The sequence below is a fragment of the Cucurbita maxima genome, unplaced genomic scaffold (genome assembly GCF_002738345.1).
Source record: "Cucurbita maxima cultivar Rimu unplaced genomic scaffold, Cmax_1.0 Cma_Scf00015, whole genome shotgun sequence".
NCBI classification, from domain to species: domain Eukaryota; kingdom Viridiplantae; phylum Streptophyta; class Magnoliopsida; order Cucurbitales; family Cucurbitaceae; genus Cucurbita; species Cucurbita maxima.
This window is the reverse complement of record NW_019272031.1, coordinates 4,241,983-4,257,445: the sequence shown is the minus strand read 5'-3', so window position 1 is coordinate 4,257,445 and position 15,463 is coordinate 4,241,983. Positions and strand designations below refer to the sequence as shown.

The 15,463-nt window shown below is 36.9% G+C and overlaps 1 protein-coding gene, 1 long non-coding RNA gene and 1 other non-coding gene across 7 annotated transcripts; all 3 read left to right on the top strand.

Annotated features, from left to right (window-relative positions):
• The first annotated feature begins 236 nt into the window (after positions 1-236).
• LOC111490328 lies at positions 237-3,630 on the top strand. 5 transcript variants are annotated; one of them, XR_002719540.1, is made up of 7 exons: positions 268-687; positions 777-815; positions 971-1,037; positions 1,129-1,202; positions 2,218-2,348; positions 2,502-3,389; positions 3,616-3,630. It is a non-coding gene; the product is annotated as an uncharacterized LOC111490328 (long non-coding RNA). The 5 variants fall into 5 exon arrangements; XR_002719539.1 differs by lacking the exon at positions 3,616-3,630 and having other exon boundaries at positions 237-687; positions 2,502-3,531; XR_002719537.1 differs by lacking the exons at positions 2,502-3,389; positions 3,616-3,630 and having other exon boundaries at positions 248-687; positions 2,218-2,492.
• Positions 3,631-7,504: 3,874 nt separating this feature from the next.
• LOC111490286 (serine/threonine-protein kinase HT1-like) lies at positions 7,505-11,080 on the top strand. Its single transcript, XM_023138864.1, has 3 exons — positions 7,505-8,417; positions 9,845-10,300; positions 10,746-11,080. Exons 1-3 carry the CDS (start codon positions 8,058-8,060, stop codon positions 10,974-10,976), a joined length of 1,047 nt encoding a protein of 348 aa, XP_022994632.1. The 5' UTR covers positions 7,505-8,057; the 3' UTR covers positions 10,977-11,080.
• A 110-nt stretch (positions 11,081-11,190) lies between these two features.
• Positions 11,191-11,270, top strand: TRNAL-UAG. The gene has a single exon. It is a non-coding gene; the product is annotated as a tRNA-Leu (tRNA).
• The last annotated feature ends 4,193 nt before the right edge of the window (positions 11,271-15,463 follow it).

Below are 15,463 nucleotides of genomic sequence, written 5' to 3'. Positions count from 1 at the left end.
TTTTTTTTTTTTTTTTTTTTTTTTTTTTTTTTTTTTTTTTTTTTTTTTTTTTTTTATATATATATATATTGATTTCTTTATTTGGGAAATGAAATGAAAAAGAAAAGGATTCTCACTCTCTTGGATAATGGGCATGTTAAAAGTGAAGAACAGAGGATGAAAAACATAACATTTTGGAGGGGCTTCTTTGTTGGGCTTGGGAGTAAGATCGCTGTCCTTGGTTTTTGCAATAGCCCATTGGTGAAAGCCACTCGCTATCTGCTGCATTTCTTGGCGACCCCACCCTCCAACTATTGCAGAATCTTCCTCTGTAATCTCATCTCCATTTTATACTATCAAATCTTTGAAAAGGTTGATTCTGCCTCATAAAATAACTTGTAGTTTGTCATTTCTCCTTCTTAATGTTTGGTTTAAATGGATTCAACGAACTTGCCAAACAAGATTGTGGCTCGAATTATGCTCTGAAACGTCATATTCTTCTGTTTTTTTATCTCTTTGTTCATCAATGATTCGAACCCAGATGAAATTTCTGGCCAAATGTTCGAGTTCTTCTTCGATTTCCCCTTCCCTTGTGGTTCTTTAATCGTTTCATGCCCTTTCATGGCGACCCATTAGCCATTTTTGGCAGTTTTGAGTGTTCTTGGTTTAGTTTTTGGATATGGCGATTCGAGGGATCGATTTCAAATGGTAAATCTCTTTCCCATCGTTTCATTGGAATAAGAATTCCCCCATTTTGATGGGTTTTTGATTTGCTTGAGGATTTTGGAGGTTTTCAGGTACGATGGATTCTTCTTGTCAATGCTTGCTACTAGCATGTATCCTTTGCCATATTGATTGAAGCTGCTGTTGTTTATGCTTTGTCTTAACCTTGTTAGAACTTTACTGGAAAGCCAGCAATAGCCATTTTAGGAGCCCTGTATCAGGCTTTCATTATATCTGTTCTTGTTCTTTGACTGTTTTTGCTTGGTAGAATAATTGTGACTATCAATTGGAGGCGGTAGAATACATGTAGATATCCGTTGCACGTATGGATCGTGGTAGGCGTTCGAGTTTCGAAGAAGTAATACGAATCTAAGATAGGTTTGTGATTGCTTGTTCTGATGGCTGTGTTTTACTTTCTTCTTTCAGGTTGATTATACCTCTGTGTTTGCTTTTCGCCTTTTGCTGTTCATAGATAATGCACTTTCAGCTGGAATGGGATTGTAAGGCCTTGTCACTGTCTCCCTTGAATCTTTCCCTCTAAATTGTTCTTGAAGATCAGTTTCTGTTCAATGAGTTCAATTAGGACCAGATATGCAACCAATTCTGTAATAGCATAAACTCATCGATAGTAGATATTGTAAGATCCCACATCGGTTGGAGAGGGGAACGAAGCATTCCTTATAAGGGTGTGGAAACCTCTCATTAGTTGACGCGTTTTAAAACCTTGGGGGAAGCCTAGAAGGAAAAGTTCAAAGAGGACAATATCCATTGGGCGGTGTGCCAGCGAGGACACTGGGTCCCCTAGAGGGGTGGATTGTGAGATCTCACATTGGTTGGAGAGAAGAACGAAACATTATTTATAAGGGTGTGGAAACCTCTCCTTAGTTGATGCATTTTAAAACCTTGAGGGGAAGTTTGGAAGGAAAAGCCCAAAGAGAACAATATCTGCTAGCGGTGGGCTTGGTTATTAGCCAACGAGAACCCTAACCCCAAGAGGGGTGGACTATGAGATCCCACATCAGTTGGAGAGAGGAATGAAACACTCCTTATAAGGGTGTGAAAACTTCTCCCTAATGGAAGCGTTTTAAAACCTTTCAGGGAAAGCTCGAAAGGGAAAACTCAAGGAGGACAATATTTGTAATAGCCCAAGCCGCTAGTAAATATTGTCCTCTTTGGACTTTCCCTTCTGGGTTTCTTCTCAAGGTTTTTAAAACGCATCTGTTTAGGTGAGGTTTCTACACTCTTATAAAAAATGTTTCGTTCTCCTTTCCAGTCGAGGTGGGATCTCACAACCCCACCTCCATTGGGGCTCAGCGTCCTCGTTGGTACTTGTTCCCTTCTCCAATCGATGTGGGGCCCTCCAATCCATCCCCTTTCGGGGCCCAACATCCTTGCTAGCACACCGCCTCGTGTCGACCCCCTTCGAGTTTCAGCCTCGTGGTTGCTTAAATCTTGCTAAAAAGTTTATGACGAGGTTCTCATTGTTGATATCTTGTTTTCTTGCAAGTTCTTAAGGGAGGCAGTGGTGTATTTCAGATTTGGTGCCTTGAGTTGTGGTTCTTTCTATTCTCTCTATATTGCTCTACCCGTTTTTATGTACGTGGACTATAATCGGTACCCTATGGTTTCGAGACGCTTAAGACTGTGTAAGCTATACTATTCCTCCGTTAACTTCTCTATGATGCAATTGTATTCATTCTGATCAAACATAAACTGAACAACTTATTTGCATATCCATTTGATTTTGGGGTTGAACTAATGAATGCAACTGTTCTGTTCTCCTCCTGGACTTTGTGCAGGATCGTGGTATGCCGTGTGCTCACAACTTCCACGTCGAGTGCCGCTCCTCCGTCTTCCCAAATCTCGACCTCAATGCTCTTTCTAACCTGCGCTTGGACACAGAACAAACATCTGCCAATTGACTTTCAGCCACTCATTTCGACAGCGTCTTAGATGCAGTGGAGAACGGTAGCTCGACTGTGCCATCTGCTTCTCGACATTGATCGTGTACAGACTGAACCCGCTTTTTTTGTCACTAAAACTTCTCAGCTCCTTCAACCCCAGAGACCTTTCCATCATAGATCCTGCATAATCAGTAACCCTCATATTCATCTCACATTAGTTGGAGAGAGGAACGAAGCAATCCTTATTAAGGTGTGAAGACACGTTTTAAAATTGTTAGGCTGACAGCAATCCATAATGACCCAAAATAGACAATATCTGTTAGCGGTGGACTTGGGCTGTTACACGTCTATAGTTCTACGGTAAACCCGATGCAGGTTTCGAAGAAGGGGAAGAGGACAGATTTGCAGAGTGAGTCAACTTTTTGTTAGGTTTCCAAAGATGGTTATAAAATGCTTATGAACTCTGACAGTGACCTTCAAAGCTTGAGTCATGGAGGAAACAAGAGTTCACGTGGGTTTCTTCCATTAGCCCATGTTCATAGCTCGTGGTTCGTACAGATTCTTCACTACCTGACAAACATTCCCCGCCTTCTCTTGTTCTTTTCTCAAGTTTAGAACATTAATCATATACATTTTTACCGGCTTAAATGCCCGTTGTCATAAGCGTGGCACTCGTGGTTCATATCAAATCGATCGTGATCTCATTTTGTTTGTGAGGAAATTGGAATAGAACTCGATCATGACTTGTTTGACTTAGACCAGGCTTGTCATGAAAATAGTGAGGTCTGATCTCAATTCATACCGATCGTAATCTCATTTTGTTTGTAAGGAAACTAGAGTGAAACTCGATCATGACTTGTTTGACTCGGAACAGACTTGTCATGAGAATAGTGAGGTTTGATCTCAACTCGAACAGTTATCGTAATCTCGTTTTGTTTGTGAGGAAACTGGAATGGAACTCGATCATGACTTATTTGACTTTAAACAAGCATGTACTGAGAATAGTGAGGTCTGATCTCAATTCATACAGTGATCGTAATCTCGTTTTGTTTGTAATTGTAAGGAAACTGGAGTGGAACTCAATCATGACTGTTTGACTCGGAACAGGCTTGTCACCAGAATAGTGAGGTATGTTCTCAACTCATACAGTAATCATAATCTCGTCTTGTTTGTGAGGAAACTAGAATGGAACTCGATCATGACTTATTTAACTTGAAACAAGCTTGTCATGAGAATAATGAAATCTGATCTTAACTCAAACAATGATCGTAATCTCGTTTTGTTTGTGAAGAAACTAGAACGAAACTCGATCATGACTTGTTTGACTCGAAACATGCTTATCATGAGAATAGTGAGGTCTGATCTCAACTCGAACAAGAAATTCAATGAAGTTATCCTATACTTCTAATTGAAGAAAATCAAAATAATAATAATAATATTATTATTATGTTATTATTTGAGATAATAATATAAAATTAATTGTATGGAGATAATGATTGAAGATTTAATAATTATTAAGATCCTAAATCTTTTTAAAAATTATTTAATATTTCCAACATTGGGATGTCTTAAATAAATAGTAAATAAATAGCTCAATTTTAAAGGAAGGAATCATATCGAGATATAAAAAAATAAAAAATAAAAAATAAAAAATAAAAAATAAATATTTTTTCTTTTTCCAACATTAATGACAACTCAATATCTCGATTATTTAATTAAAATATCACTTTTAATTGTACAAATTTAATATTTTAATAATTACATTATTTTTTGTGCAATAAAAATATAATATAAATGTTTTTAAAAAATTAAAAGGATGATTAATCTTTCCTATTTATTTTAAAGAAAAATTGACAATAAATTAATAAAAAAAGATTAATTTGAAGTTTTTAAAAATAATAATAATTAAATTAAAATGCGAGGATGAAGGAAAAAATATTCTGCCACGTGTGTGTACGGACAAATATTTTTTCCCTAAAGTGAAAAAAAATAAAACATTGTCCTTTCTTTCTACGTGGGGTGGGACCCACAGTATGCCTACTTTTAGGTCCTGTGAACTTTATGGACATAGGACATTTAAATATTTAAATATTTAAATATTGCCTCTTTTTCTTTTTAATTTTTATATTTTATATCCTAAATTCCTGTCTTTTTCCTCGTTTTTTTCAAATATTTAATGATTTTTTTTTCAAATATTCCTTTATTTTCAATCTTTTTTTATGGTAGGTTACAGCTACCTACCTATGTCGTTTTAAAATATTATCATTAGTTTAATATGGTTTACGACTCAATTGTTTAAATATTTTTCACCTATATTTCTTTTTTTGGAAGGGAACGAAATATTTTTTATAAGAGTGTGAAAACTTCTCCCTATTAAGCACGTTTTAAAATCGCGAGGCTAACGACAACACATAATGGGCCAAAACGAATAATTTTTACTAGTAGTGAGTTTGAGTTGTTACAAATAGTATTATAGCCATACACGGAGTGATGTGCTAACAAAGACATTGAGCTCAGTTAGAGAGTAAAACGAAACATTTTTTTTTATAAGAGTATAGAAACCTCTCCCTAAAAGATGCTTTATAAAACTGCGAGATTGACGACGATACGTAACGGGTCAAAGCGGTCAGTAACGATGGGTGCAATGAGCCAAAGCGAACATTATCTATTAGCGGTGGACATAACGAGCTAATATGGAAAATATCTATTACAAGTCTCTATTATAAATACTTCTTTCTCTTATAAGTTTATGGTACCAAATAATTCTAAAAAATTATTTTAATCTAAATCTAAAAATCTTATTTACACAAATATTTTAATATAAAAAATAAAAAAATGGAAAAAAGAGCTTTCCTTTTTATAACTTTAATTAAATAGCTACTTGAGTTATTAATATTATTTTATTTTTAAAATAAATTATCATACTGCCGAGTAAAAAAAAAAAAAAGCATTGAGATAAGAATCTAAATGCAAGAATCTTGTCAGAATTTATATTTAAAATTAAAAAATGTATTAAATTTTCAATTATTATTTTTTATGGGATTATTCCAATTTATTATTATTATTATTATATTTAACAAATAAAAATAAACAATATTGGAAAAATGCTAATTAAAAAATTAAATTACAACCTTTGATTTTAAAAAAATGTTGGAAAAATCATTAAAATAAAAAAGAAATTACAACCCTTTAATTTAAAGATTGATTAAATAAATATTTTTTAAAATTGAAGGAAGAAATAAATATAAATCTAAAAGGTAGAGAGAAAGACTGTTTTATCCTTGAGGTTTGTAAATAAGTTGCATGAGATGCGGGAGATATTTGGGAAGCGACCAAAAAGTTGGTGGGGCCCAGAGGCAGCTTTTTTGAGGTGGTGATTTAAAAGAAATATAATAAAATAATGAAATTTTATTTATATTTTTAAATAATATTAGTAATAATAATAATAATGATGATAATAACTGGTCAGGGATGAGGGTAATTGTGGTATAAATCTAGAGAGAGAAAAACGCGCAAATGGGGGAAGAGAGAGAAAGACCGTATACGGAAGAGGACCATACGGCTTTGTCCGACAAACCCACGGACACTTCACTGTAAAGTGGGCCCCACGCCCATGCCTTTTAAAATTAAAAAAAAATTAAATAAATAAAAAACTGTTCTTTCTTCTTTCTTCTTCCGTTTCAGTTACTCCATCTAACTACTCCTCAATCTTCCTCTTTTACCCCTACTTTTTTCCCCCTTTTCCCCTTTCTACCCTTCCATCCCTCCTTTTTATTTTTACCCAATTTTGTTTCATTTTGGATTTTTCCTTGAATGGAATATAGATAGTGGTACACAAGGGGGCTCGAGAGACTTCGAGCGACGCATCGTAATTTATGCTAATTCTCAGTATACCATCGGAGAGATTTTAGCCGTTAATGGGAAGAATGAGACGATTAAGTCTGAAGACCTTTCAATTACGAATAAAACGAAGGCGCTACTCTACCTTATAAAGAATGTAGGTTTGTATAATACCTACCCGATGTTAACATTCCCAAATCTAAAAATGTTTACTACTTTGGATGGATGTACTACGTTTGTCCCTAACTGTGATGTCCTGAGTAATAGAACTATATGTAAATGAACCAAGATAACATCTAAAGAATAGTGTGATCATAAGGATGTAAGTAGTTCTATACTAGGTGACTTTGAAGATATGTTCCTTACTTATACATTCATGATCTAACCCCTGTGGAACTCCTCTCCCAATAATCTCCCTCTCGAACAAAGTACACTATAGAGTCTCCCATGAGGCTTAAGGAGTCCTTAAACAACCTCCTCTTAATCAAGGCTCGACTCCTTCTTTAGAGCCCTCAAACAAAGTACACTATTTATTCGAGTCATTTTTTACTACACCTTTGAGACTCACAACTTCTTTCCTTAATATTTGAGGATTTTATTAACATAGATAAGTTAAGGGCATGACTTTAATACCGGGTTATAAATCACAAATCTCCATAATGGTATGATATTGTCTACTTTGAGCACAACTCTCGTGACTTTGATTTTGGTTTCCCCAAAAGATCTTATACCAATGGAAATGTATTCTTTGCTTATAAACTCATGACCAACCCCTTAACTAGATGACATAGAACCCCTCTCCCAACCGCTCATGAGGGTGTTAGCCGAAACAACTCGATCGCTTCATGGGTTTACGGAGGGATTGAAACAATATGACCCATATGAGGGGAAGGTAGACATGGGGGAGGGGGAAGGGAGTAAATAATTGAGTGGCAAGGTGGAAATAAAGGAGAAGGTAAGGGGTGAAAAGGAAGGAAAATGAGAGGGTAGGGGTCATAATCAAAGAGGACCAGTGTTGTCCCCTAAGAGGAGGATCTTTACACGTTATGAATGTAATGGGCATAACCCATTGGCGTTAGAGCAGACGAAGGAGACGAGTCTTCCCCGTATATGCTACCACTGCACCACCGCAAACAACAGCTACATCTCAACTCACTCTTTTCCCCCTCTTCCCTCCCTCTCTCTCTCCAGCTCTTTACCAGTAAACCCTTTCTCTCTCGCTCTCAAAACCCAAGTGAAAAAATCAAGAAAAAAAAACTCCCCATCTTCATCATTACCCCTTTCCTCTCTGTTCCACCTTCAAATTTGGTGTTCATGAGTTCATTTCTTCTGTTGAGTATCAGATATGGATATGAATATGCATGTGTGTGTATCATTTGATTCAAATTTAGCTCCATTTGTATCTGATGCGTGAGTTTGAGGGAAAATGTAGTTTAAACTAGTGGGTGCATTAATCGATGTGGGTTCTGTTTTTCTCTTGATTTCCAGCTATAGATCTTGTTCTTGCAACGATTGATTTACCAAAATTTGGGGTCGATTTATAATCTACATTGGGTGGGAAAGGATTGAAGAGGGGAGATTAATGATTTTGTTAAAATTTGGGCATACCCCATGAGGAATTTGAACTGGTTCAAGCCAATTTCGATCAATGGAAAGCCTGGGAGGAGGCTTTCTCTTGGGGAGTATGAGCGGGCTGTGTCGTGGTCTAAGTATTTGGTGTCGTCTGGTGCAGAGATTAAGGGAGAGGATGAAGAAGAATGGAGTGCGGACATGTCTCAATTGTTTATTGGCTTTAAATTTGCTACAGGAAGGCATAGCAGGATTTACAGAGGTGTGTATAAGCAGAGGGAGGTTGCTATTAAGCTGATAAGCCAGCCTGAGCAGGACGAAAATTTGGCTATCTTTCTTGAGAATCAGTTCATTTCAGAGGTGGCATTGCTGTTTCGATTGAGGCATCCTAATATCATCACTGTATGTTTCATTTACTTGGTTTCTTTTATGTGGGTTTGTGTTTATTTGTTGTCTAAAGCATTGAATGTTTCATGAAAGGGAATTGGAATGTGTTTGTGGTAAATTCTTCTTGGGTTGTTCATGTATTTTACTGGTTTCTGTATCGTTCATATCTAGTCTAGTTCTATTCTAGAAACGCTTTGATTTAGAGTTTCTGAATACTTCATTTCTGACTTAATGGATGCATTAATGGATGTGGGTAGCCGGGAAAATTCCTGAATATCGAGAGAACGTTATCAATCTTTAGAAAGAGATCGAGGATTCTGATCTTTGTCAACAAAAGGCTTCGAGCCTCGTGCAATGAATGCACTAATTGATGGACGGGGGTAGCCTGGAAAATTCTTGAATGTCGAGAGAACGTGGATCAATATTCAAGAAGAGATTGAGGATCCTGATCTTTGTCAATGAAAGGCTTGGAGCCTCGTGCAATGGATGCACTGATGGATGGATGGGGGTAGCGTGGGAAATTCTTGAGTACCGAGAGAACGTAGATCAATATTCAAGAAGAGATCGAGGATCATGATCTTTATCAATAAAAGGCTTGGAGCCTTGTGCAATGGATGCACTAATGGATGGATGGGGGTAGACTGGGAAATTCCTAAATATCGAGAGAACGTCGATCAATATTTAGGAAGAGATCGAGGATACTGATCTTTGCCAACAAAAGGCTTGGAGCCCTGTGTTCAAACGAAAAAGTCTTCAAAGTTGAAACTCTCTTTTGGATTTTTCCTCGTGGAGGGGAGAAGACTCATTTTTCATTCGAGATAGGGTGAGCCATGGGACGAGAAGAGAAATTACGTTCTTTATCCCTTTAAGAAGGAGATGGAACCTAATCTTAGCTCAAGTAAAAAGATGGGTTCCCCTCCCAGAGAAGATTGAAGCTTAAGTTACTTCTTTACGCTCCCTTGTTCCTTTGCCTTGTTGATATGAATCCAACCACGGATCCATTGCATGTACTCCAAGGAGCAATTACAAGAAACAAGGCAAAAGTAAGTCGTATTGGGATCTAAAAGTGATCAATCATAGATTCAAAGTTCGATCCAAGAGTTATTCATCCTTCTAACTAGTTCTTGGTTGGAATCATTCATTAAGTTAGCTTTATTTGTGAAAGTTTATAAGGATCCCAGAACGACCTCTAGCTTTGCAAATCTAGCATTATTGGTGCTTATCACTTCTTTAGATACACTACAACACGACGACCTCCGAAAATGGAGCTATTGGATATTAGAGCTAAAGAAGACGATCTAAGTTCATTGTTACAAGGGTCTATGAGCAATGGTTTCATTTGTTTTTTATTTCCATTTCATGTATTAGATCTGCACACCTTAAGCATAATTGAATCTATTTTACCCCTAACAACGCTAGTTTTGGTGTTCTTCATCCTGCAGTTCATTGCAGCTTGCAAGAAACCTCCAGTTTTTTGCATCATCACGGAGTACATGTCGGGGGGGTCGTTAAGAAAATACCTCCATCAGCAGGAGCCACATTCTGTTCCACTGAACTTGGTTCTGAAGCTAGCACTCGACATTGCTCGTGGGATGCGGTACCTTCATTCTCAGGGAATACTTCACAGAGATCTCAAATCAGAAAATCTCTTACTTGGTGAAGATATGTGTGTTAAGGTAGCAGATTTCGGTATCTCGTGCCTCGAATCTCAGTGCAGAAGCGCAAAGGGATTCACGGGAACATACCGGTGGATGGCACCCGAAATGATCAAAGAAAAACATCATACAAAAAAGGTTGATGTTTATAGCTTTGGCATTGTCTTGTGGGAGCTCTTAACTGCATTGACACCCTTTGATAACATGACTCCTGAACAAGCAGCATTTGCAGTATGCCAGAAGGTAACCATTAGCCTCAACTAAGCACTTCATTAGCTTCACTCGATAATGATTTTGTTCTTACTTTGTCTTAGCGTTACCACATTATACGTATCTTTTACTCGGAGTAGCTGACGAGTTACCTTCTGTCTGTGTTCTGCCTTTGTCTTAGCGTTACTACATTATACATATCTTTTACTCGGTGTAGCTGACGAGTTAGCTTCTGCCTATGTTCTTCCTTTGTCTTAGCGTTACAACATTATACATATCTTTGACTCGGAGTAGCGACGAGTTAGCTTTTGTCTGTGTTCTGCCTTTGTCTTGCGTTACCACATTATACATATCTTTTTCTCGGAGTAGCTGTCGGGTTACCTTCTGTCTGTGTTCTACTTTTGTCTTAGTGTTACCACATTATACATATCTTTTACTCGGTGTAGTTGACGAGATACCTTTTGTCTGTGTTCTTCAGAATGCAAGACCCCCTCTACCTTCGGCGTGCCCGCAGGCATTTTGTCACATGATCAAGAAATGCTGGTCGAAAAATCCCGACAAGCGACCACATTTTGACGAGATCGTTTCAAATTTGGAAACTTATATGGAGGCTTATAATGAAGATCCAAAATTTTTCTGCCACTATGTGCCCTCATCTAGATATACTACTGCTTTAAAATGCTTACCAAAATGTATTACTGAACAATGATCTGCCTCTTTGAAGCCTAGGAATTCATCATCTTAAAGCTTGTATTATAAGACTTAGGGTATTATTATTTATTATTATTAAATCAAGGTTGTGAATTTTTTGCCCTTTTTATGTTTTAAAGGAACAATTATTATAATAATAATAATTATTTTTATAAATTTCAAGGAATTAACATTTTATATATATAATTAATATGGAACACCTCTTACATCAAGACAGTTTGGCCGAGCGGTCTAAGGCGCTAGATTTAGGCTCTGGTCCGAAAGGGCGTGGGTTCAAATCCCACAGCTGTCAACTTTTTTTTTTTCATTTTTGTCTCTTTAATGGGCTTTTAGAATAGTGAAGCCGGCCCAATATCATGGTGGTCGGCCCATGAAGATTTGGCGCGCGTGATCGAATTATTAATCAATGTTTTGCTTTTTCTGATCTTCATTAATTTCTAGTGCAAGTATTTGCCTTACTCGAGGATTTGTTTGAAGCTGTAATCCTTCGGTTCCGCCATTACCGGTGTGTTTCGATCTATGATCAGTTTGGCATGGTGATTTCTAATGTGATTCTGTTCGAAGAAGGTTATTGTTATGGCGTCTCAATCCGGAACTCCTACGATGACGGCTGAGAATGTGCAGAATTCAGGCTGAATGATCTTTTGCGTCTGTTGGAGATTGAGTTTCTTTTTCATTTTGTTTGTTGCGACTGTTTATTGGAACTTCCAATTTTATCTGTTATTTGTGATTAGGCGAGGAGTATTAGGAAAATGTCAGTGTTGAGCGAGAGTTGGTTTTATCTTTATTGACATTGTGAATTTCTTCGAGTTATTTAATTGACGTATCACGTATGCTTTTCAAGGCTGTTTGTTTGGATTCTTTCTTGGCGTCGGCCTGAATTTTTAATTTAGACTGTTGGTAGAAACACGTGTTGCTGTTAGAAAAGGACGTGATCCTGTACTCTTGAAGAAAAATGCATTACTGTTTAGTCAGCTTCTTTCTTCGTTTCTAAGTACCATACAAGATTAATAGTCTGTTAGAAGCTTGTTCGTTGGATTGTTGGACTCTGATTGGACTCTGATTGGTAATTTATGAAGGTCTGGAATTGAGGAACCATGTGCAATTGATCGATATTCCATCAATGAATTCATTGTACTTTCTTTTAATTTGAAACTGTTATTTCTAGGAATTAAGTATGCCAGCCTTTTGCATAAATTATTCATAATCATATCTCCTGATTTATTTTTTCAATTGGATATTTCTGCATGATGGGGCAATTGTGCCATTATATTTGCCACACGGGAAAAGTTTTTTTTTAGTGCATCCTATGAGATACCATTCCTATAGGATACCATTCCGGAAGAGCTAGAATTCTAACCTTGTGTTAGAATCTATGGACCAATAGACAGTCTCAGGTAAACAGTTTTTATGGGGCGTAAGCCTCCCAAAAGGTAATGGAGGCGTGCAAAGGTTTCCTCAGGCCAGACGGAGATTGGCTCTCGAGTGCATAGGCAAAAGGGAGCTTGATTGCAAGACCCACCCGTCGAGCAGGAACGAAAATCGGCCTTAGTGATCCGACGGTGCCGAGTGAAAGAGCTGTCGCTCAACGGATAAAAATTACTTTAGGGATAGCAGGCTGATCTTCCCCAAGAGCTCATATCGACACGAAGGTTTGGAGTATATAGTTGTGGACTTTGTTATTGGTAGAAAATTGAATTCACATAGAAAGCACACAAAAAGATATGCAAATGGTTGACAGGTTTTATCCCTTGACAGAAAATTGCTGATTTTTTCTTTTAATGAGATAACCTTAAAGGGATTTTTCCTGGAAGGTCAATTACCTCCATGTACGCATTAGGATGAGACACAGCAGAGGATGCACTAAAAAAATGTATTTCTGAAAAGAGTGCGTGTATGTCTTTTGGCATTTTGCATTTGAATTTCCTTCAATTGATCATATGTTAAATATGTTATTTGTTGTTTTTTTGCATTTGTATAGTAGTACCCAAATTGAACGAAGAAAAACTATTTTTCCATTTCGATGAAATGAGACTAATCTTAATTGTGTCCACTATTGCAGCCCCCTTGGAAAGTCAGTCATGCTCCGAGTAACTCCAATCCTTTATGCGAAATGCCAAGGCAGATTCAAGGTTATTATTCTATGATATAGAATTATGGGACGAACTATTTGTGGAACGGTGGCGGTTCAGCATCTTGGAGGAGGCAGCAAGATAATGTCAGAATACATAAGCAGCCAAGTAGTCGGCCATGGGTTCTCAATGCCAGAAGCAGCTGAAGATATCCAAAGGTCTAAATCAAACTGTCCAGACTGAAACAGTGTCATTTGATCAGACTTCCACTTTTGGCTAGTTAGTTGCAAGGGATTCTTAAAAATGGGACACCAGGTTTAGGACGAATTCAGGACTCTCAATGAAATACGAGGTATAGTAAAAATGTGTTCGTAGTAATCACAAGGCAATGTTCAGATTTCAGAATGGTTTAATCTGTTCAGTTTGGACAATTCTCATCTGTCAGTCCAATGGATGCTTCAAATCAAGTCTGAATACTGTGATACTTCTATTGCAATGTGAGTATCAAAATTTCTATTCAACAACACTGTCTATAGATCTCCGAGATACTCATCTGTAGCTGCAAGGTCACTATCATGCATCTGCTTTATCTATTAACCCATTTAGGTGTCACTATCCGTTTAGAGGTGCTAATTATACCATTTTTCCTCAACCACTTTCTTGATTAGAAGTTTAATAGTGGAACAAAATCCTTTTATCATTTTGTGGAAAATTTATGAAGTTTACCCGTAAGTCTTTTGGTCAATTATAGATTAGTCCAACCACATTTACTTTGATCAGTCCAACATTATGATGATTATTATTGCAATCTCTTGACATTTTTGTTATATTTGTTACACTTGTTAGTTCCAATTGGATCCATATTGTCTCTCTTGTATTATTCATGATCATAAATTGTAGCAACTGGTAGATTTTCAATTTTTTGTTTAATCTATGGGACACAACTACCACATAGATATTTGACATCTTAAATACTATGGGGTCATAGTTTTATTCTGAATGATAACCCGAACAGGGTTTTGTTTTTGCTTTTGTGGGGGTAGTTGAGACTGGGGTGGGAAGCTGGGAATCTAGAAACTAAAGTGAGGATTTTGGGAGAGGTGGGGCTGTTTCTGCAGATGCACATGGGTGCGTTTTGGTTATTGATTTTAGAAAATCTGGAAAACCAAAAAGACACAATCAGACAGAACAAACTTTTTAGTGCAGATATTGGAGCTTACACTTTGGAAAGAAACTTCATTATTCCCTTAACAACTGCTGTCTCTCTCTACATGATTGACGCTACCAAACGACAAAAAACACTTCACTGCTACTAGTCTAGTCATACTTCTACCATTGGCAATTGTCATAAACAAATATGTCTGTTTTTTTTATTACCCTTATTTGACTTTCTATCTTTCTAGAGACAAACATTCATTACAAGGAATTTACCCATACCCAAAAACCCCAACTTTAGTGGTTTAAGACTGCCTGCCCACCCTCACCCTTTACACTTTCATTAGGACGCTTCTTTCGATAAATTATAATGTGTAGTATTTGAATTGTGTCCTTTACACTTTGATCAGGGTGCTCGTATCGTCTTTGAATTGTGTAATAGGTGGATTTCAATTTTTATGTTCAATAAGTTTTTAAAAAGTGTCAAAACAAGTTATCAAATTTGATTTTGTGTCTGACTCATTCTGGACATACTTGTAGTTATTTAGTTGATAAAGACAGGACTCCATTTTTTTAGGACACCCAAACCCAGTCACCATATTACTAGTAAGACTGACAAAATATCAAAAATTAAATTCTAAAAGTTGAAAGATTTTTTTTTTTTTTTTAATTCGTTTGGTCAAACTGTGTGTGGACATTAGTTTTCCAATTCCAATGGGAAAAGCTTTTATTTACTGTGATTGAAATCAGAGTATTGTTCTTTTTTCACCACCAAGCCTGTTTTGATTATCCATTATTTGGAATTGGATTTTGCTAGGAGATGCGGCGGTCGACGGCGGTCGACGGCGGCGCCACTACTTAGGCGGAGGCTGCAGCCTTATGTTTACAACTTCAAAGGTAGGCTGTTCATTCCACGTACAATTTTGGACTCTGCTGGGAACTGTCTCATTTTCCAAAGCAGAGAAAAGCTTTTGCTGTTGGATTATTGTCTGTCTTTCTAATGATTGTGATTTCCCCCCTTTAATCTTAGTGTATTATATTGCATGTGGTGATGACTAATTTGATTGATAGAAATATATTTGGAAGAAAAATGCAAATTAAAAATCGAGCAAAGGCATGATTATTTGGAACAAACTCGGCTTGGAAGTAAGTTACTTGTCTATCCCCTTTTTTATTATTAGTCTGATACGTTACAATTTTCTCTAATAATTATGTATCTTTATGCCATCCTTCCTTGATGGGCCTTTGCCTTTTGGAT

What these genes read in the sequence shown, in the direction of transcription:
- LOC111490286 (XM_023138864.1), top strand. Translation starts at nt 8,058, where the DNA reads ATGAGGAATTTGAACTGGTTCAAGCCAATTTCGATCAATGGAAAGCCT. An exon ending in GGCATCCTAATATCATCACT is followed by an intron (nt 8,418 to 9,844) that starts GTATGTTTCATT and finishes TTCATCCTGCAG; the next exon opens with TTCATTGCAGCTTGCAAGAA. An exon ending in CATTTGCAGTATGCCAGAAG is followed by an intron (nt 10,301 to 10,745) that starts GTAACCATTAGC and finishes TGTGTTCTTCAG; the next exon opens with AATGCAAGACCCCCTCTACC.